The 23,965-nt window shown below is 38.8% G+C and overlaps 1 protein-coding gene across 7 annotated transcripts in view; it reads left to right on the top strand.

Moving 5' to 3' along the window:
• rims2a (regulating synaptic membrane exocytosis 2a) overlaps positions 1 to 23,965 on the top strand; it is a 99,943-nt gene that overhangs the window by 66,739 nt on the left and 9,239 nt on the right. For 3 of the 7 annotated variants that reach the window (XM_055228159.1, XM_055228155.1, XM_055228160.1), the window contains 3 exons: positions 6,271 to 6,371; positions 9,896 to 10,062; positions 16,895 to 17,139. The exons of 1 other annotated variant lie outside the window; for it this stretch is intronic. In XM_055228159.1, the coding sequence (XP_055084134.1) occupies positions 6,271 to 6,371; positions 9,896 to 10,062; positions 16,895 to 17,139 (513 nt within the window). Of the gene's footprint in view, positions 1 to 1,334; positions 1,368 to 5,028; positions 5,062 to 6,270; positions 6,372 to 9,895; positions 10,063 to 11,125; positions 11,363 to 16,894; positions 17,140 to 23,965 lie in introns of all 7 variants that reach the window. 3 more of the 7 variants (XM_055228158.1, XM_055228161.1, XM_055228156.1) reach the window with 3 other exon arrangements.

Genomic DNA, 23,965 nt, shown 5'->3' with positions numbered 1-23,965 from the left:
CAATTGCAATGAATTGCATTTTAGTGCACAATTCCAAGCCACTGTAACATGGCGACCCAATGAAGTCAACAAACAAGCATACTTTAGCTTAAGTGATATCTTACCAATGTGCACAATACCCAAAGACAGGGACTACCTAACCGAGAGCTTACTAACTCAACCCCTAGTCTTCGGGGAGAGCAGGGGTGGGTTTTCATGTGCTGTTTACCGATGGCACAGTAGAAACGACCACCACACTGCTGATTCTCCATAACCACGGCATGCTCTAGAGCCAATACAAGAAGACGTAAAGTCGATGCTCTACCTGCTCATACCTCCACACTAGCATAACACAATACATCGAAACCCCCAACCACCACTAAACTTACAAGGGGTTCTACACCTTTTAACTTCAATGCATATTACAAGTTATAAACCTACTTTCTGAGCCAGTAAACATCCACCACTGACCAAAACCATAGAAAAAACAATCTCCTGCACTACCAAACATCCGGCACGTCTCCCTAAGGGCACACAACTATCCATGTAAGGAAAATACCACGCTGAGAAGCTAATCAAATGCATGGAAGTCAAAAAACATAGGAGCTGAACCGTTGTGACACACACTCACAAACAAAAAACAGATTACATACAAAACATGGTTGATGCAAATTTAAACAAACATGAAGCATAACCCTGGGTTTTATCTCAGGACAGAGCCCCCATTTTTTCATGACTGGCTCAATGCCATAACAAAGAGGGGAAACGACATGGAGTAATAGTGCTCAAAAGTATATTTAATTGCAAATAAGGTGATCAAAGAAAGATTAATATTTACTCAAAAGAAGTAATGGGGTTGTGAGTATGTTGGCATTAGTGTTGTAGGGTGGTTCATGCAGTGGGATGAAAGAAGTGTGTGTGCAATGAGTGTGGTGCATAAAACAAAAAGATAAACTGAAATGTACATGGAGATGGCAGCAAAGGATGCCGAGGCACCCGGCAGCAGGGCAAGTTCAGGCAGGCCCAGCAAGAGCACAGAGAGAGCGAGTGCACGCACAGTCAGGCCTTTATACTCACGTGTCACAGGAGGGTGGTGTAGCAGGCAGGGCAACTGAAGACAGGTGAATTCAGGTCATTGGGAATAGCATATACCTCTTAATTGGAGGATCTTTAAGTTCCAGTATTTTTACTATCATGAGGTAGAACTCGGGCCATACTCTTTTTGTCCATAGCCTTAACCTTTCTAAAACGTTTGCACAGCACTGTATATGATTCACTTTATTATTTTTATATCATTGGTAACATTTAACCACCCATAACATCTCTGCTCGGTTACTTTCCCATTTGTCTAACAGAGGATGGAGACGAAGGGACAGAGCCTTGTGAAGGTCTGTACTTCAGTACTGTGTGGGTTAGGCCTCTCAGACTGGAAAGTGCTGCCAGTGGCTCTTTTCACTCTGGAGCTCAGAACCCTGTCTGCAACGGCGGGTGGCTACATTCAGTTTGTTTTGGCCATAGTTGCCCTCCGCTGCAGCATGCATCATCATATATTGTCCAAATATCTTGTCCAAATATCTTGTACCACTGTGGTTGTCTGTTCCTTAAGGCCTGTCTCGAGCCTGTTGCTGATTGTGGTTATGCTGTGTTCCTCTCTGTCCTTGTTGTAGAAGTTGTAGTCATTGTCATATCTTTAGTTGGTTATAATTGTTTAGTGATTTGGACTGCTGAGTGTCTTTCCAAAATGTAAACCAAAAACCGACTCGGGGACTGAAAAGAGATGTTTTCTTTTACAATTCTGCTCCTCAGCACTCCTATTAAAATTGCTGTGTTTTTGTAATTGTGACGTTGTCGTAGTTATGTAAAAGTCTCAAAGCCACTAAAGGCAAATGCAAACATAAATATGATATGAATGCTGATTTTGTTTGTGTAATGACTAGGAAAAGGTTACTCTTTAAAACATGTCAACACATCATCAGAGCAGACAATCCATACCTGAAATACTTGTGTGCACCCATCATTATTACACAAAGCATCATTTCATAAGCACAAAGCAAACATCTTTCAACAGGCAAGCATACATTGATCTGTCTCATTGCCCACATTAAGTTGTCATACATAAATATAGGTATATACATAAATATAGGTATATAGTTATGTCTTCTCACTAGTTGTGTTACCTTTCCTTTCTTCCTATTTCCTGTTGCCTGTGCGTCTGGTCACTCTCCTGCCTCTCTCTTCTGTTTTCCGAGCAACTTGTTGGTGGCAGTGTGTGGGCAGTGGGGGGAGGTATCGATCTAACCTTGTGCTGTAGCTCCCATAGAGCCACGCAACACTGAACTTATGCAATGCAAATGTGCGAGAGACTTCAGTGTATGGTTAGCTGTTTATCGACTATAGATCCACACTATATCATGCTGATTATGTACTGGGGTGGTTGTACTTTCTCACTTTTTTGCCAGAATACTACCACTTTATCACTTAAAAAAACCAAAAACAATAATGAATTTTAAATATATATGAGAGCAGCTTGAAAAATGTATATGCACTTGAATATATTTCAATGTATTTAGTTAATGTTTAAAAGACAACATGAAGCTCTATTTGTTAGGAGTATAACATATTGTGAAATTGTTCATGCATTATCATTTTGATTACAGTTAATAGTGGTAAATATGTTGGTTTGCTACAGAAATGTATGTTTAGTGCAACTCCATCTTCCTACTTTACAGTCTGATAACAATGGCACAGAAATGACCTGTTAAATCAATCACTATCTCAATAACGTATCACTCACTGTGCAAGAAGAATACAATGATAATGACTGTAGGTTTGTGAATGGTGATCTAAAAGAGTCTTCTTTTTCTGAACACTGTAGTGCCAGAGCAAGAGGAGAAACCCCAAGCTCCACCGGTAAATGGTCGGAAAGGCAAGTCCTGTGTGGGGTGTGATATTTGCAGTGAGTTTGCAGTGTGTGGACCATTATTGAGATGATTCCAATTTGGTGGTCTTTACACCACTGCAGTTTGTACTAGTTTCAGATGTGTGTTTTGCAGTGTTGACTTATTTATGCTTTTAAGTAGGTAGTGGTACAGTTTATATCCATCTGTCCTCATTTCTGATCATTCATTTCTGGTTTGAGTTTATTGGAAATCAATTCTGGACAGATAAACAAATTACATACACACCCAGATACCCTAAATATACTCATCCTATCTGAAACAATTATTGATTGATTATTAAAACCCTGCAAATGTTGATATTTTGAATTTTGATACATTTTAAACTGAATTGTAGTTACCCATCATGTCCACGAGATGGCACTGACTCTACAGTCGTCAGAGAGGAGCTGTCCATGTTGCCAGTACTGAAGTGTGTGTTTTCAAACAGCTCTCCACAGCTAAGCACCAGTTACAGAAATAATTAAAGCCGTGGAGATGGTTCCATTGTGTTTGATTATAGATAAGTGCTATATACCACTTTTGTTCAGTCCCAATAGTTTGTTGTGCATATATTTCACTGTAGAGGTGACATGGGAGGACCAGCAGAAAGGCCTGAATGGTTCTTTGTCTGACGGAGGGACACAGACAGTCCCTTCTCTGGATGATGCAGGTTGGTAGTTTGGTGTGGATCTTTGTGGTTACTAGAGTAAACATACAATGACTTTAAAAAAAATAATAATAATTAAACTGTTTGCTGTTGTTTGGGGAACAACTGCTTTTTATATGAATAACAGGACCCTGACTCCTGGATATGCACCTAAGCAGTGAAGTAGTTTTGCCCTCGGACCTATTTTATGCTACTGCAAGTCATTTGACAGTTACTTGAGTTGGCCTCTGGGTGGTGTCCTGGGTTTCCATTTTCTCCCGTGTGCTTTGCTGTGTTTGAGTAATATGGGATTCATAATAATATATAATATGTAACATTGCTTCCACCATTATTCAGAGGCACATATTCATATAAAAAGGGGCATTATTACAGGAAATTGTTAATTGATTACAAGTTGCTTTCATCTCCACATGCCACTGGCCCACATGGCGGTCTGACACCTCATTGTTATGCTAATGAAAATGTAGATGAGATGGAAATGAAATGTGACTCAATTGTTCTTATTGCCCACCACATGTATGCATTTGCACTTTTTACAAGAACATATACTAGGGCAAGACAACCATACTAGAAGTTTGTGATAGTCCAGTGACGTTTTGTTTTTTTTTGTCTGAATTGTGATACTTTTGTCATTTTATTTCTGAAATGTTTGTTATTGGTAAGTGAAGCTGTGCTATTGTAACAGGACCTATCATGAGTTATGGTAACCTGTGCGTCATTATGACGTCAACATGCTATAGACATGCTGCAAAGCTCTTTTTCAACACTATATAGAGTTTACTTTGTTGAGCAGTTTTGATTCTCTCGAGGTGTAGCTGGCTCTCTCTTTTGTGCGCTTGCTGCTCTGTGCTTCCAGTTTGTGTTGTTTTGTTACATTTTTTATTCTAGCTTTTTTTTTCTTATTCCTTTATTTTTCCAGGCCTGTCTTCCCACAGACTTTGCCCCATGCAGATTCAAGTTCACTTCTCCTCTAACCCCGCCCCTCTTCCCTACCCTTCTACCTCCAAGGACTCCTTTCTCTGGGTGGCCAGCTCTGGCGCATTAACATCTCTTTACTATTTCAGCTCTATTTTCTTTAAAAGCACAGAACCTCACCCACCAGTCCTCCCTCTTCTTTCTAATTCTCTGATAACTAAACTCTTGTAGCCCCTACCTCAGCCTCTCCCAGCTTTTCCTTCTGTGCCCATGGTGAAGTTTTGTGTTTTGGTGTATCTATGATTTCTTTGTGTGTTCTGTGTTTGTTGTGTGTTGTTTTGTCCATTGTTGTGTTGTGTTCTTCTTGTATTGTGTCCCCTCTCATCCCCGTCATCCTGACCTTTGCCTCCTCTGGATGGTCATGTGATGGTGCCCCTCTTGTCCCCCGCGTTTCCCCCGTGTGTGCGTCCTCTCTCATCCATCTCCCTCTCCTCTGTCTGTGTCTGTCCATCTGTGATGTGACTCCAGAAGACACGGACTCACCAGGTTGGACCAGCTCAGGTCTGTCCCTTCTTCTCTCCCTCCTGCTCCCTCCTCCTCTCTGTTTGTACCCCCCACAGCCCCCTCATCTCACTCAACTTTACTTTGCGAGGCTTGATTTAATGTTTGCTTCTTTATTTTTGTATACATGAACCAGACGTTTAAATCTTTTTTTTATTTTTTTTTTTATTTTGCTCTTTTGGTTTATGCGGAAGGACTGGCTGGGCTTCAGATTTTCTAGTGACGAGAACATATCTGCCAACCTTAAACTAAATACCAAAAACGTAAATGACGTCAATTCGTATAGCCCAGTTGAACCTGTCTAATTGGAGTAAATAGAGTTTGTGCTGTCTGCTGTGCTTTGAATTGCTCTTTGGTCATTGCTCCATTGCTTTTTATTTCAATGTGTCTCTGTGACGCTGGTTCACTCTTTGTAGCATGGCACTTGCCCATATTGTGAAAGCCCACTTCACTTTTCCATTGCTATCATTTGACACAAAAGTAGAGACAGAGAGCTGGTGGAGAATTAAGAGCTACTGTGCGCTGAGACAATCGAGCGGTGTTTGGGCTGATCTGTTTCATTACTGATATCAGTGGCTTCATTTTGGGCTGCATGTTTGACTCGAATAATTCATTGACTCTCAATTTCTGTTTCAGTTTTCAACCTTTTTTGTGTACAGCTAAATTAATTGAGTTAATTTATTTAACTGTGACTTGACATTAGGGTTGTCAAAAGTATCGAAAATCAGATGCTAATTGATAAACTAGTACCAAAATACACTCATATGAGCAAGTATCAATAACAGTTTTAGAGTAGTTTTTGTTCTCAAAACTTTTATCATATTATCTATCGGCATCAAGCCTATTCCTTAGTATCAAAATTGAGTTTCAAATTTATTACTGGGACAACTACTTGATACTGGCTTTAGTATGTGTTTTTCCTTAATTTACTGAAGAATTAAGTTTAATATGTCTGACAATCAATCTTTTTATTGTACATTAGTTTCAAACAGAAAATAATTATTGGTTATTAGCTATTGCATGTGTAGTGCTTAAAGGCTGTTTTGTCTATTTTGGTTGGTCCTTGGCTTCTCCATGTGGTGTGTCCCTGTCATAGCTCATGGCCCATGGTCAGCTGATGCTTGTCTCTCATAACCCTTTGATCCTTGCATCAGGCCTCCCTTTAGAGATTTTGCTCCTTTAGCCTGACTGTACCATCTCTGCTCCTAGGTTTGGACATGGACGAGCGCACCAGGCAGATGAAAATGAAGATGAACAAGTATAAGCAGGGAGCCGGCTCTGACTCACGGTTGGAGCAAGATTATCACAAGGTAAAATTGGTCACTTTCACTTGCTGTGATATTCTGTAGCAACAAAACACATCTGTTCACCTAACCTGGTTGAGCTGTGCCGCCAACATGCAAGGTTATGCACCACTCAAACACAATCAGATATCTGCCTCAGACATGCCCTCTGCTGTTTGCCCAGAGGTCCGGATATCCTTGAATTATAAAATAGTTGTCGGCCATTGGAAATTCCAGCATAGAAGTAGTAGTGGGCATTCATGGGTCTTCTAGATAACATGGGTCTTCTACTTGTTCGCTACATTCTATCAGATGAGTTAGCCAATAGCAGCCATGGCTATATTTTTAGGAAACCCTGACATGCATTGTCAGGGTTTCCTAAAAATTTCATTTAAAACATATTTGGTGGTTTTCACAGATTTTTTAAATACGTTTTATCAGTGGATATTATGCCTTATTGCAGGGGTGTCCAAACTATGGCCCGGAGGCCAAATGCGGCCCTCAGATCAATTTTTATTGGTCCTCACGCCTTCAGTTGAACTGGCCCAATTGATCATAATCAATACTTTTTATGGCAAATTTGAGTAATCCTACCAATATAACCTAAATAATATCACATTGCATTGTCATACAGACACTAATATTATATTTCAAGCCTTATTTAAAAGTATGAAGTCAAAACTATGTTAAATGCACCATCTGAATTATCCACTGTATTGACCACTGGTCTGTGGCCCTACGTGTTGAATATTTTTCAAGATATGGCCCTCGGTGAAGAGTTTGGGCCATATAAGATCTCAAAATGTTAAAACAGCTAAACACTTTTACTTTTTACTCTTTAAATACACTTTTAAACAGATACTTTAATACTTTTACTTGAGTATTTTTTGGAACTTTACTTTTACTTCAGAATTCACCAATATCCTTCAAATTAGTGACCAGTTATACGGCAACATGTAAGTCAGGTTTGGACTGTAAAACAATAAAACACGGATAACAGAAATTTAAAATATTTTGAGTTTTATTTTGTCTTAATGCAGGGGTCAAAGGTTATGTTTGGAGCTGCCTTAGCGCTGGTAACACCCGGCCGCCTCCTCTGCTCCTCCACTCGTCTTTTCAGTTGAGCAGGTTGCTGTGCGCTTTGTTGCTTTTTTTAAGAGCACATTCAAAATTCTTCTCCATTTTTAAGACACACACCTCCTTCTTGTAGGCTGCAGCTTTGAAGGTAGCGCCTTTCTGGACATCTCGTTTCTGGTTTTGCCGCTCGTGCTCTGGACTGTCCCTTCTCAGCTGCAGGCCTCTGGATCAGTCCAGTCTTGGCGTTTCAGGGCAGCGATCACAGTGTCCTGTTCTTTGAGTGTACTGGTCATTGCTTCCATGTTCCTCTTGGCAAAGGTCAGTTCTTGTGTGAGCTGCATTTTGTCCCTCAGTGCACTGTGAAAATGCTGTCTGATATTGTTATGTACACTGGTGACACTAGCCAGCTCTTTCTCTTTCTTCTGGAGCTTATCCTTGATGTTTTGCACCCCCAATTCGATTATTGCAGCCATGTTTTTGGCATTGCAAAGCTCCTGTTTCAGACGCATGTTCTTGTGTCTTGCACTGATGTACAAGTTTCTCAGCTGTTTATGGGCACTGAAGTGGGAAATCATCTCCTTCTCTTTCTCTTGGAGCAAAGCAGTGACTTTTTGCAACTCCAAGTCTGCCACATTTGTTTTTGCTGGGACCTTTTTGATCTTTTGAAGCTCCTTTTTCACCCCCATCATCTCCTGCAGTGACTTGAGATGGAGGATTCTTCTCTGACAATGGGCCTCAGTCTCATGTTGCAGTTCTTTGGCCTTCTTTTGGAGGGCATCAGTGAGGTTTTGGATCTCCAAGTCTTTCTCTTGGTCAGTCCTCTCCTGAGTCTTGAGCCTGAGGTCCAGTGATTGGTTCAGTTGAACCTGATTTGCGAACTCGGCCCTCGTTTGCTCCAACTTTTGGCGGAGCGCCCTGACCAGAGTGCTCTGGTCCAGGGGTACGTCGTCCAGGGGTATGTCGTCCAGGTGTATGTCGTCCAGGCGTACCTCATGCAGAGGTACCTTGTCCAGGAGTGGCTGGGCCAGACCTCTTTCCTCTGGGTTTGAGGAGTCCTGGATGGTAGGAGACACCAGTTGGGTCTCCTCTGGCTCTTGATCGTTGCCTGATGGTGTGGGGCAGAGATGAGCCTCCAGGTTGAAGTCCTGGTTGTAGAGGTGGGTGTCGTCCCCAGACAGTTATGAGCCACATCTGTGAGTTCTTTAGAACAAAACATCTGATTCACACACACACATGCACATATATATATATATATATATATATATATATATATATATATATATATATATATATATATATATATATATATATATATATATATATATATATATATATATATATATATATATATATATATATATATATATATATATATATATATATATATATATATATATATATATATATATATATATATATATATTCTCTCTTGGTTTGGTTTATCTGAACATATAGTATGACACTGGTTACACAAGATCCTGAGCAGTTAAGTGAATAGTCACTAGCTGCTGAATTCAGCGGTGTGACACTGAAAGCTAACAGAACCTGGTGTTTAGGTTGGCCTCAGTCTGGATCCTACAGGAAAGGAAAAGAGTTTTCCCTTCAACCCTTGTAAGTCTGTAGTATCAAGACTGTTGAACTAATAAAAGAACATTAAATTTGTCCCTTCTTGTTCCTGCTTTTTCTCATTGGGAGTGAAGGCAAAAATACAACAAAAATATTTATTGAGACCCTTATAAACACCAGCTGGAATGTAAATTATAAGTTAGGACAGTCAGGGCTTGTTCAGGTTCTCAGATATTAAACAGCTGGATTCTTAGAAAACAAACACAAGGTACTTAAGAACAAAAAAATATTCAAGTGTTTTCCAAGAAATACATTGTTTAGAACCATAATTCACAACTGACACCTTGGAGCCCAAATGTATCACTTGATATTTAATTGACAATAATATCTTACAATCTCATTCATCGCACATTATTATCCACATTATTATGTATTAATCAATTTCTTTCTTGGGAGAACGTTTATTGAAGCACTGAAACTAACTAGCACTCTATTTTGAATGAGTTTATGTGTTTATTAATTTTATTGACAATTATATTCTCAGAGAGGAGTTGGGCATCTCAAAAGTCGAACTAAACTGGAAGTAAACCCAGAACCAAACATGGCCTAGACTAAGACATAACCAGTGCTAAAATAGGACCTAAAAAGTCTACATCAGTACTACACTGGGCTTCAACTAAGACCCTTATGTCTTGTATTTTTTGTGTGAACATGCTAGTAACTCTTGATTTTAGCCCACTATAGTTAAAATAACAGATTGTTAGTAATAAGAATGACTTTTGTTTTTTGTGCACTTTTTGTGGATTTTTGTGGACCTACTATACTGCTTTCCATTGATGACCACCTATTGCTTTATTTCATAAGAATAATAGTTTTAATCATATGTACTTTGTCCTTTGTCTCCATAGAGGTCAAGCAGAGATCCACGGGGTTCGGATAACTTGTCGGCCAAATCTTCGGACAGCGATGTGAGCGACGTGTCCGCTGTGTCGAGAACCAGTAGTGCCTCTCGGTTCAGCAGCACGAGCTACATCTCTGTCCAATCAGAACGGCCACAGGGAAACCGCAAGATCCGGTAAGCCCCGCCTCCAGAAGGGCACAGTGTCATTTGCCTTACTGGTATCAGAATGGACAACCTCTCGTTAGACTGGACCCTTTGTATCTCTATACCCTGATCAGGCATAACATATGATCAGGTAAAGTGAATAAACACATAATCTTCGTCTATAGCGCGTGTTACTGGGTGGGTGTGTGTGTAGACAGTGAGCTAACCGCAAGACAGATGGGTCATTTTGGTTTAAATTGTGATGGTCAGTGTCTCCAATCTGTGTTCAATCAGATGAACAGTGATAACCAGCAAAATTTGATAAATTAACTAAAAGCTAAGCTAAAACACACATATCACTACAGTTGGCTCTAGGTGGGTATTTCTGACACACCCACCTAAAGCCTGGGGGTCTAAAAACTGTTTACACACTAATATCATAATGCATTATTTAATCAACAACATGTTTTAAAGTTCAGACACGGGAAAAATAGGTTTGGGCAAGTAGTAACTGTTTAGAAGAAGTTAGAATCCATCTCCATGAAATGTATACAAGTCAATGTAATATCCTCAAGAAGCATGTAAATCCAACTTATGTGTATGACCCTGTGTATTTGGCATCATACATTTATCGATCTCCATTAATTAGCCGATGGTTGCAATGTTAAGCCTGATCACATGGCCTAGAGAGAATGAAAATGTTGTTTCGTCGAAGAAAATGCACACTACCGTCTTAAAGTTGGTGTATAATTTTCTTGATGTGGTGAGTTCAAATTTGGCTCCTTCTTTGAAAAAAAAAAAAAAAAAAAAACTGGAACCAAATAGTTGAACTCTGCTATTTTTACAGTAGTGAAAGGTTGTCCATATCTGATAATAAAGAAACATGATTCATATGTTTTGCTGTTTGCATTAAATCAATGCAAATAAAGCTTAATTTGCATGGTGCTTTTCTGTTATTGTACATCTGTGCTTCGATTTCTTTGTGCTTTTTTGGTCTGTCTGCGCCTGTCTTGTTGACTTTTCTTGTTGCTTTTTTATTATTCTTTTCTGCTTTGCACGGACTGCTTTCTCTGTCTCTGTCTGCAAACATCAGCCAAATGCGATCCAGGAGCCAGTCGCGGGAGGGGGAGGAGCAGCTTGAGAAAGTGCATGAGGAGGCAGAGGAGGCAGGAGGAGCTGGTGGGGGGCAGGAAGGCAAGCGGAGCAGCAAAGAGGGCACAGGGGGTAAAAAGGTGTCAGAGGATAGCACAGACTTAGTCAAGGAGAAACAGGATGATTTGGAGAAAGAAGAAGAGGTGCACCAGAGGAGTGTCTCTGAGGCTGATCTAAGGTAAAACATGAGTGAAAGCCTATAAGACTCTCACTAACAACAGCTCCAGCCCAGTGTCCCTACATGACCCTTTAACCTGCTCATGATGTAAGAATAGCCCTAACAATCCCTGCCTACACTATGTGGAGATTCACCAACCCCTCCAAAGTGGATGTGTTACTCCTAACTGCTCCTGTAGACACATGGCCAAACTGCACGGTTTTGATTCAGACCAAAACAAGTGGAAAAGTGAATACAGTTCATGGATTTGTGTAGTTCATTTCAAATTGAAAAACATTTATGTATGACCATTTTGGTTTGCAGAAAAGGGCATTCGTCCAATAAATAATATGTTTTAATTATCAAAAAAGTTATAATAATAAATGAATACTTTTCCAGACATTTTTCCAGTGGGCCAGTGTTTGCTCACTAAACAGAAGACTGTCTTTTTAAATTTTGCTGAAAGAACAAATTGTTAAGAATCGTTCAGCTGTACTGCCCTAACGTATGGATAACATTTTGAATTGAACTACTGAAATCATTTCACTTTTCTGCAGTCATATTTATTAATGTGGAACAGGTCAGTATTAAGAGGCTCTCCCCAAATACCTCTCGCACATGTGGAGGTCAGTACAGACCAGTATAATTATGACCTGATTTCCTGATTATATTTAACACAGCAATACTTTATAGCCACTAGAGATTCTGGACTAATTTCTATAGAGAGTTGGGCTATAGCAGATATAAAAAAGTATGTCAAGAACAAATTCAAGAATAAGTTGGGAGTACAAGTGCCTAATGGATGTCATATGATCCCATAACACATAAATGAAGTTTATACTTCTTAGACTAAAAGCTCTCCTAGCCACAGAGGAGACAATATGTTAAAAGCTATAGACCTTCTTAAGTCTGATTAAGGCCACTCTAAAGCACGTCTTACATAAGAAAAGCACATGGCAGGGGCGTGAGGACCATTATTATGATGGTCCACCATACAAACAATACTTGGGAGAGATATTGCATGATTTCGTCTGCTTGAAATGATGCTTAAATGTTTGTCTGTTGCTGCTCTTATGTTAATTTATTGTTCAAAGTGTTCTATCTCCTCATGTTTCTGAGTGTCACTTAGCTGCTAGTCTATCAGTGTGTCCAGACCATTCCCTGTTCTCCTCAGCCCGAACACCTTACCTGAGAAGCATTCAATTCACTTTCAGCACATTCATTGTCAATAACAAAGACTGTGTCATATGTGTTCATACAAACTGAAAGTGATTTGAGTGGCCTTATTGAAGTCTGGTGATTGAAAACATTACCTATATGACAATCCCTGATTTCTTCATGACAGCTACAGTATAAACATCCACACAACATACACTTTTAACAAATACAAATGCATTAAATCTGCGCAATATTTAAAAAGTCGTATGTTGAACTAAACAGGAGTAAGAATATTAAGACAAAAAATATATGATACTGTATATTGCAATCATTAACCTATCAGAGCTAAATTAATTGTTAGACGTGTTCTATCGTATGAACATTATTTGATCCACTGATTCTGCAGCTAGCACCACAAAAAACTGACCTATATGTAGGTATATACTGTATATGTATGTGTATGCATGAGCCACACCAGGACTAAATCATGACTACAATGGAATTGAACTAAACCAGGAGTATCATTGCCTTGTATCAGACCAACGTAATGACTACAACCAGAACTTAAAGCCGTCCTTATCTAAACTCGAATTAAACTAAAGACTAAAGTTTTACATAACTATTGTTGGTATCATCTTGGCTGGGCTACTTGTACCACAGTTTGAGAACCACTTATCTCGTCATCTCTCAGAAATCGTTTAGGCTTCATATTGCTCACAACCCTATCTGTTTGCAGTGCATACTCAGTTATAACTCATCTACTATGCATTCGGATGTAGTGCAAATACACCACTTTACCCATTAAACAGTCCAGTTTGCTTTAGCTCAGTGTCAACACATGGGACGTTGAATGTACAATGTGTACTCCCACGTATGGGTCTAAGCTGCCCGCTGGAGGATGTAAGGAGCTTTCTGTCAGCACTTTTTAAAATCCCACCTCCACCATCTTTTCTCCTCCTCTTGATTAGTTGTCCAGGTAACAGGTCATTCATGTGATGCAAAGTAAAGCCTGCTGTTTTCGACTGGCACGGACTCCACGCTGCTTAAATGGATGGGAGGGCTGTTTACTCTAACCTTTTTGCATTAGGCCCAGTGAACTTGTTTTGCCCAGTGAATAACAGTGTCCCAATAGCCTAAGCATCAGGAGTGCGTTTTAATATGCAGTTTTAATCAGTCTGCCCGCTCACTTCCTCACAAACCATAACTCGGAAGCTGTGTTGACAGGCATGCGTGTATGATAATAGTCAGACCAGTGTCGCTGTTACCACGGAAACGATAATTCTCGTCTCTCCTCATCGTCTTGGGATAAATTATAAGAAGATTTGAATAGTAAAGCAGTATGAACCTGTCTAACCTTTGCTGTCTGGTCTAAAATAAATATTAATGCGGGAGAATTAAAAGGGTACTTGGATAAACTTTTAAGAAGAGAGTCAAATGGAAAAGGAAGGGATGATAAAATGCTTTTTCGCTGCTAAATGCTTCATAGCTTTTTGGTGTTTTGTCAAGGATTGGCATTAGTATTTTGTGTGTAGCAATAAGCTTTTATGTTGTACTGTATAATGCAAACATATAAGCTATTTTTACCAATTGGAAGTGATGAGAAAATCATTTTAAGTAACAGATAACAGGCATACTATTACTGTACAGTGTTAAACAAGAGCTTATGTTAGATTTAGATATAGTTCTTTAAATATTTATCTACAGCTAATCACAGCCAATAATACTTTGTGCTCGTCCCATCATGAGCTGTGTAAGGAAGAGTAACGAGTACAACATCTATCTGCATTGCCACTGGATGCAGGCTTTGGCAACATTAATCCAAGTTTTTATGTGGCAATGTAGAACCCCATTTGCAAAGCTGATTCACACTGTGAGGAAATCTGCAAGCACTTTTGCATGACAACAACATGCTTAGTAGTTTCACCAGGGGAACATTTTGCCCTAGATGGTAATGAATGGTGAACAATCAGCATGATGAGTAACAGGACGTCCTGGCTTGAGTGAGAGATCAAGATTTCCCCAGAGTCCTTTGGGTGTGAGATTGTGCCATACACGGCCTCCCCACAAAATGCAATGTAATAAACTACTTATTGTATGTATAATTGTATAAGTTAAGGTAATATTACATTTTGACAGAATAACTCAATCATTTGCATCTAATTTAATCTCAACACTCAATTTTATGTGGTATATTCTGACCTATTTAGAGTATTTTAAATAGAAGAGTACAGCTAGACAATTATGTTTATTTGGGGTTTTTGCAAAATATGTATTCTTCATTGTCCCTTCATTGTATGTACCGAGTTGTCAGACACACATTCAGTTTATTCTTCAGTTTGTTCATTTAATACAGTGCTCAATGTATAAAAGGTTAAATTAGCCAAACCTAAATCATACTAATTTGTCTCATCCTCCAGCTAGGTACTCCTAACCGACCTCATTTTTGTGCTTTTCTTGAAAACCTGTCATGCTTTTTAAGTACTGGGAACTATACCAGTCTAGGGGAATATACTGTACAGTTCTTATACATTGTTCTGACTCATGCAGTGTGGTTTAATGGAAAGTGCTTATGTAATTGAATCCTCAGAGGTCAGTCTGGCCTCTGTTCTGATGCCTGCTTTAATAACCGAGGGCCCATGCTGAGGAGATAAAGTGCCCCTCACTGAGATGTTTCTCAAAGAGCATATTTTATAATGTCACTTGAAGCGCATTGCCCTGTGGAGCGTTTGTGGCACATATGCTGCGCTCTGGTACAGACTGGCCACATCAACCATCAAAGACTCCAGACAGGCCACTGAGAGGGACAGTACAGCAGACAAAAAACACAAGGGGCATCTGAAAACACAGATTGATGCTATAGATATTTTAAAGTTTGTAAAACTTTAAAATTCACTTTACATTCTAAATTCCAAAATGGAGGTAACTTCAGGCAAACGTGAAGTGGAACATGATGCAGTTCCATAGGAGAAATGTGGATTAGCGACAGAATGCTACAATATGTGAAAAATCAAGGTGTTTTTGGTAAATGATAACTACTCAGATGCCTCTTGTAGTTTTTTGTTAATTTAACTGGTGATCGGTTTGCAGACTTAGCATTTTAGCTGCAGAAGTATTGACCCCACACTAGGTTTTCATTTGATCCTAAATTATTACCTACCTTACTTTACCACAGTTGTTAGTGTTTGTTACTCTAAATTACTGTGGAAATTTAAAATTGTAGCTCATCTATGTAAAATAAAAATTATTATCTGCTGTTGGTTAATAGGTTGGGTTCATGTTCTGAAATTTGATGATAAAGAAGTGACGTTAAGTAATAGTAATGTTAAACCATAATTTCTGTGCCATAATTAATTGTAATTAATGATGTAATTGTCACAGTGGGTTGTATCATTCTCATTTTATAAGGCTCGCCTCTCCTCCATGGCTTGTCTGTTCAACACTGTGACATGGTAGAGGTCAGAAACTTTAATTAATGAGCGGTGGCCTGGAGGCTCTACAAGTACCTCAGCTCATTAAGAATGCAAGGCCCGTGATACAGAAAGTCATTTGTCTCTTAAAGATAATTTTACTGGCAGGACTAAAATAGGACCTCAAATTAGATCCTGTCCTACTTCCTTTTTAGAGTGGAGAACAAGAGCGGTGGTGGGAGCTTTTCCATTTTTAACCCGTGTCACAAGTTAAAAAGTTACAGATACAAAATTTCTGGTCTACATTGATTTTTTTTTTTCATTTCACAACCAAATATTGATAAACCATAATTTGAGAGGATGATTGATACCCATGCAACACAAACCTTACTTCAGAGTGATCACTGCTGTATTTCAGAAAAATCCCATTAGCATTCAACCCTAGCCTGGATTCTGTGACAGTTTTAGGTCTTAAGGGACATTTAGAGGTAAAATTGAACTGGTTTACTCCTGGTGCCTGCTCCAGTAAAGTATATTAGTCGTGTAGAAATGAGAAGCAAATTGAACTGAATATGCAGAAGAATCATGTTTCTTGTATATGCAATTAATTACACAAAATACAACATTAAAACAACCCTATACAAGTATTTTTTTGGCGTTTCAAATCAATCTTTTTATCTATAGTTGTTATATAGAACACTTGATCTCAGTAGGCTGCATGTTCACAGCCCGGTTAGTTGCACATCTCTCCACACTCCCACAAATTCTATACTGTAAGTCATGAAAAGTTTTACCTGAATTCTGTCCTTTTGTCCCTCTCCACCCCTCACTTCCTGGTTCTCCTGTCCCTGTCCTAAATCCTTCGCACCTTCCTCCTCTCCTCCTCCTCCTCTTCCTCACGGTGCTCTCCACGGGCCTCCTCTCCCCTCTCCTCTGTCCCTGTCTATTCCCTGTCCTCCTGCTTCCTCTGTGGCGGGTTGGCTGACAGTGACTTTGCATCCAAAATGAAAAACAGGCAGATGGGATCCTCCGGTGGGATGAACATGACCAAGAGCACAAGTATCAGCGGCGACATGTGTAATCTGGAAAAGACAGACGGCAGCCAGTCGGACACGGCGGTTGGTACGGTAGGCACTGACGACAAGAAGAGGCGCTCCAGCATTGGTGCCAAAATGCAGGCCATGGTTGGCATGTCACGCAAGAGCCGGAGCACCTCTCAACTCAGCCAAACAGGTAGGACAGCCAACATTTTCACATTTTTACATGTTGTCTTTTCAACTTTGCATTTGTTTTTATATTGAATGTTTAACTTGTTAACAACTTTTTCCTTACCAGTGATGTAGCATTGAACTGTCCAGGAATCAAGACCAACTAATCAATGTGTGATTTTCCTAATTGTGTTTTTATTTTAGGAAAAACTAATTTAAATTTTCTCTAGGTTTACTGGATGCCAGTTTGTGGAATGTTTTTCTGCATTTTTAGCCATCCTTTAATTTAATCATTTTGCAATTGTAATGCTTTCACCTCTATCATAGCTTATATTTTGCTTCTTTTATTACTTTTTCTGGCTTCTTATTTGAGTTTTTGGAAAATATGGATTTCAAAGTTTTGTACGTTCACAATTTCACATGGTTGGAATGAACTGCGTAATTAGTTGTTGTTTTTCCAGGCCAAGGTATTTTTACCATTCAAGAGCACTCAATATCTATCTGGGAAAAGCTGGTGCAAAACAGTATGAAAAACAACATAGCAGGTGGTGTGCGGTGATGTTTTCTGGATGACTGGGGACTGTTGTGGTGTGGGGTCAGTCAATGTGTTTTGCTTGGTGGTTGTGGCTCCCCTGTGGGTCCCTTCAGTGTTTAAGGCCTTTTCATCTGCAGTATTCAAGGCTAAAGTGGTCAGTAATCACGGGTGAGGTTTTGTTTGGTGTGTTTTGGTGTGGTGGAGAGGGCTGGTGCATGTGTGACCGGTGAGAGGAGAGGGGGAGTGGGGCAGGGCTCACGTGGCACACCGCTGCACCCCTGGATCCACGTGATTTGTCTGCACATGCTCTGCACTATCATTGTGCATTAATAATTCACCTTCTCTGTCATATTTCAGTGTCAAGCCACTTTTTGGTATGATCTCCTGGATTGAACTGGGGAGTGTACTGCATTGCATATAAGTTTTTAGTATCTTATTTGGGTTTTTCGTGTATTGTGATACCTAGTTATAATGTTGTTGTTGTTGTTGTTTTAAGACAGCCTATTGTTCAGGGAAATTTGTTTTTTCATAAAAGTCAATAGTTTTTCAGATATTGTTTATGGAAAATGTATATACAGTACATTTTCATACATAACTGAAGTACAAAACTAAATCATACAATCATTATTGGTAATTTATTAAGTTTGGTTTTTTAATATCCAAATTGGTAGAACTGAAGAAGCAGCTTGGATGAGAAGAAAATGTCTTCAGTCCTACGATTTGTCCAGTTGACCAATTTAAATTTCGTCTTTTGCTATGGATCAGACCTGGATGACTGAGGGATTACACAGACATCAGCATAAGCAAATAATTACAACAGAACTTGTAGGAAATATGTTACAGCAATAATAAATAATAATATGTTACAGCAATACATGCTTATTTCTTATAATCACGGACACTTTTTGCTCATGCTTCTGCAGTACAAACTCAGGAACTCTCAAAGAGCTATCAATGTGTCGCCCAGGGCTCCTAAGTGCATCACATGGACTCTGAGAGCAAGGCTTGGCTCTGCTATTCAATATTTAACGTCTCTTTTCTGCACAAACGCCAAGATGCCTCTGCCCTACTTTGTGAAGAGGTGAACTCAAAAGATGCACAGTTTTATTGTGATCACTGCTGTAAACACAGTGCAGAAAGCATCTTTGGCAAACATGAATTTATATAGGGCCTTTAAATGTGCTCCAAGATCTTTATTATTTATTTACTTCACACACTGTGTGGTTGAGCTATTTCTGCAGCCACAGCCGTCCTGAGGTAGACTGACAGAGGTGAGATTGCTGATCTGTGCAATGGGCCACTCCAGCCACTACCTACCAATTGCACTCACCTTACATAGTATGTGCTGAATGTAGAATGTGTGAAGGTGTTTTGCCCAAGGACACAATGATAGCCACTGTCACCCCAAGTGCACTACTTTCCATTATAGCATTTTATATGCATTGAAATATAGAGGTATATAAATTAAAAGGAAAAACGTTATTAACCTAAAGAAATGAAACTTAGGTCTCATGAATAATATGAGGTTTTGTAGCGTTAAATGTGTTAAAATGTGATCTTCCGACATAATCTGACCTTTTACTTAAAAACAGACAAAAAACGTTTCAGTGACAGTGGTGTACTGAGTTGTTTCAAACTGAGGATAGTAGTAGATCTGTTTCATACTGAAATAGTCTTTTAATGGAGACTGTAATGCTATGCTAAGTGCATACATGTGCTGCTTTGGGGTTTTGTGTGTTAGTGGGATCATCATGAGTAAGCCGAAACATCAAATTGATTTATTATACTCAATTGTCCAATGGAGCAGTCAGCAGTCTTCTGGGCAAGAACATTATGCTTGAAGCCTGAACGAGAGCCACTTTATTCTCCACACACTACAACTAAACTGCTGCTCTACCATCTTACTCAGCTCAAGTCAAATCCTGCATGATTACTGCAAGCCTATATTTATTCATTATTGTCTGTGCATTTATTTAGATTTGTACTGTGAGAGGCAGCTCAGGCAGCCTCTTTTTATTTCTCAAGATAAATATACTAGTGATACAAAACCTATTTTAAATGTCAAAGTAATTTCATGTGTTTTACAGTAGTAGTAGTAGTAGTAGTAGTAGTAGTAGTAGTAGTAGTAGTAGTAGTAGTACATTTACTTTAACTTTTTCTGTAATTTTGGAGTGCATATTGCATTTTTAGCATATAATTTACCAGTGCTGTATTTGTTATGGGCTACCCATTACCCATGCTGGAACGTAACAAAGTGAAAGTAGTAAAGTACTGTACTTAAGTGCAATTTTTAGGTATCTGTACTTTACTTAAGTACATTTTACAGTGGATACTTTTTACTTTTTCTTCACTACATCTGAGAGCAGGTATCTGTACTTTTTACTCCAGCACCTTTTTAACTGGCCTGAATGGGATGGGGGGGTAACATCCTGACTAAAGTTTTTGAGTTCAAGCTTCAACTTAAATAATAAGTTGAAGTTTGAATTTTGTGTATTTAAATAATAAATATTCAAACTTCATGAGGAAAATTAAGACACTGATTCAAATTGCTGTTGACCAAAAATGTATCATTTTTGATTGATCATTTTTGATCTGCCACTACATTTAACACTTTAACAAGTTAACAACACTTGTGTGAAATACTTTTACTTAATACTTTTTACTCTTAAAGTTATTTTTTTAACAGGTATTTAAATACTTTTACATAAGTAATATTAAGTAACTTTTTGCCTCTGCATCTCTACTTTTACTTAAGTAACAAAATTAAGTACTTCATCACTGCCCGTTACCGGGTTTTCATAATGGTTCCCATGATGCTTTTCAATACCTTTATAACCCTTGATTTTTAATATACTGTTCACAGTTGGTGATAATTCCAGTTTGAGTATATTTTCTTCATCTCCTGTGACGGTCTTTCAGAAATATAATCACAGCCCGTGTTCCATCTTCTGCCTCATTTAGTGGGACCACGTGATTGTACTGGAGATTGGCCCATTACAGACAATAATGTAGAGGGGAGAAGGAGTGGGGAGTATTATTCTGAGTGTGTGTCAAACCAGGTTGAGCTCATATAGTTCATTTTAATGCTTTGGCCTCAGCCCCGAGTACTCTAGTTATGTTATGTGCGCTGCGCTCTCTTGTGACCCAGACAGACTATTCAAAGTAATGGACGATAATGAATTTTGACCTGATAAAAGTGACTGAGGATTTTTTGCAATGTTGCTCTACTTTGTGCGTGCAAGTTGGAGGCTACCAAAGTGAAGTGACATAGGTAATTATTTCCTAGACCAGAAGCCAAACGTTATCATGACTTTTAAGTACAGAAGTAGAAAATCTTAGGGGTTTTTTTTTGTTGTTTTTTTTTTTAGTTCAGTTACTCAAAAGAGTGGTGAACCACTCATGCTGCTGTGCTTGAGCTTGATTTGACCGATGACAGGGCAACATTGTGGTTTGGAATAGAAGCCAAAGGCAAAGCCTCCAATGGACCCAAAATAATCATGTTGACGGGCTGACAGGCGTACGTAACAGCAGAAATATGGAACAAAAACAGAGCAAACTGTGCATTTGTGAATGGGTAGAGCTGTTCTTTTCCTGATACTTTTCAGTGAGACCAATTGCAGAATGATTATTTGTAGAACTGCACTGAGAGGGTTATATACATCTATTTGTCACCTGCTCAGTTACTGCAGGGGCACTAACATGACCATTGTCTGCTATCTTTGATTGGCTCTAGTTGTATTGCATTATTAACCCAAAACTGTTTTTTTTCCAACTGAGATTTATTTTCAGCTTGTACAGACCTAGAGCTTCTTAACACACTGCAGTGTAGGAATAGAACAGAGGTAAGTGAATGCACTGTGCCTAAAATAGCTGGGAACAATGCAGCACTCCTCTCCCATGATTGGGTTTGACGTAGTTGCGGCCCTCTTTCGTGTGTAGTGAAAAAGCTGAACTTTAAGCTTGCAGCCGAGGTCATTTATCATTGAGACTTGAGTTTTGGTGCCTATCTCAGCAGCTCCTCCAGCTATAGCCCGAGTCGCTAATTAATCTCCTTGGGGGCCTAGTAGACATGCAGCCCTCTGGATGATGCATGATGAGAACACAGTAGTCCAGGTTGGAGCGCTGCACTGGGACACTAGCGACAACTGTTGCTTCTGCCCTCTCTCTAGAAGCTTACATAGTCATTCATTTGCATTGTTGTATATAGAGAGAGCGGCTTGGATGAGCGGCGAAACGTCTTCACTCCTACAAGATTTGTCCAGTTGACAGATTTAACTTTATTGTTTGCTATGGATCAGACCTGGACGACTGAGGGTCTACACAGACATTGTTGTATAGAGGTTGCATTTTGTTCTTATGTAACAGGCCTTTTTAACTTGCAAAGCAGTGACCTAAATTTAAAGTGAATATTGATTCAGAAGTAAAGAAGAAAGATCTTACTCAAATAGTGACACCTAGAGGTCTCAATCTGCCTGTTTTACACAATGATTAGTACCTGCTCATAACTGCTTTCTTCTGTCTTGATCTACACTGTGCATTTGGCTCAGTGTAATAGGAATTTCTTGGTAGTGCTTTGACTATGTGATTCTAGATGCATACATACTATTTTGATGCTACCCCATTATTGTACAATTTTAGTTTCAATTAAGCAATTATGTAACTTATTCTGGCGGAGGGTCCACCACCTGGATTGTTCCACCGTATGGCATTAAACAAATTTAGTGTGGAATGGGCTTGCTTTTCCAAAGATCTGACCTGTAACTCGGTCTTGGACTTATGTGTATTCTCTAGGCAGCACGATAGCCAAAACTAACTAAAGTAACTAAGTTTAATAAACTGGTGATAAAATATATATATTTTAAATGTAAAAGTGATTTCATATGCTTTACTGGGTAGTAGTATTAGTATTGGTAGAAATAATTGCAGGTGTTTTGATTAAAAACAATAAACGCATTCTTACTGTGAGTGGAGTCCATCTACTCTCAGTCAGTTAGGCTTTACATGTTTGCTCTTGCTTTTCAGCCTTGTCTCTTTCACCTGTATAAAATATATTTCTAGCTAAGCTTAGAAACATCATAAATTCTAAATTTACATTTGAGCACAGTACATCCCAGTTTGTATTGTACTAACTTTAGTTTTCTATGTTTTTAGATCTGAGTTAGTCCTAAAAATACTCTGCCGACATATGATTGTTTGTTCCTGTCAGGAGGGAGTTTGGTGAGACATTGATTTTGTGGTCTGCTTAGTCATGAACTTGTGTGAAACATTTCCCACAAAATAAAGTTATTCCTCTTTTGCTATGAGAAATGATCATACTTTGATGATCCACAATCCAAAAACACAGCATTTGCTATATATTGTATGGCCGATTTCAGTTTTCACTTTATTTTTATTGCTCAATGTTTCGCTTCAGCCCACATCAGGTCTTAAATAGCAACTGTGATCATTTTCTGCAAATGTGTCAACTGAAAAGCACCAGCAATTTTGTCCACTTGTTTTTGAATGTCTCTAGATATTACCAAGTAATAATTGTAGATGGTTCAAAAAGAAATTGAAAATTGTTTTTTTCAGATTGTCCCTATCAAGTTTTTGTAAACAGTTCGGCCATTCTCTAGTTCGGTGGTAAATGCTTTTTTAAGTGAAAAAATGGGCACCACATCTTCTTAAAGTGTAGTTATTGTAATGTAGTTATTTTTAAAGTGTAGCTATTGTAAAGTCTTACTAAATAATGATTTGTACAGATTTTGTTTTGATTTTTGTTTTATTATTATTATTATTATTATTATTATTATTATTGTTATTATTATTATTATTATTATTATAGTATTTATTTATTTATGTTTTAATCACCTATTCCAAACATTAACATAAAAATCCAAACATGTCTTTCCAAAGCTAGGTTTCAAACAGACATGCCAACAAACCACATTATATTACTGGTTAAGGCAACAGTTATTAACAGCACATGATGATAGCCCTGGCATTTAAAACACATCATACTGAGTACTTAAGATGACATAAAGATAAAATGAGCAATACGACTTCAACATGCTCTATTTCAGTCCCTACCGTTTATTATGATAACATAGTTATATTTTAATAATAGTACATTTACTCAGAATGTCCTTTACTCCTTATGTCCTGCCAAACCCAAGTGGGAAGCTCCAGTAAATCTTGTCTTCAGTGAGGAATGTAAACTGGGAAGGAGGCAGGAGTGTATTTGTCCACCACCTTTGTGCATGTATGGCTGCGTGTCCCTCTTAAGTGCTCCGAGTGTGTGTGTTCTGCTTACATGTGTGTGTGTGTTCTAGCCCTC

The sequence above is a fragment of the Periophthalmus magnuspinnatus genome, chromosome 16, assembly GCF_009829125.3.
Source record: "Periophthalmus magnuspinnatus isolate fPerMag1 chromosome 16, fPerMag1.2.pri, whole genome shotgun sequence".
NCBI lineage: Eukaryota > Metazoa > Chordata > Actinopteri > Gobiiformes > Gobiidae > Periophthalmus > Periophthalmus magnuspinnatus.
This window is presented reverse-complemented; position numbering and strand designations above follow the sequence as displayed.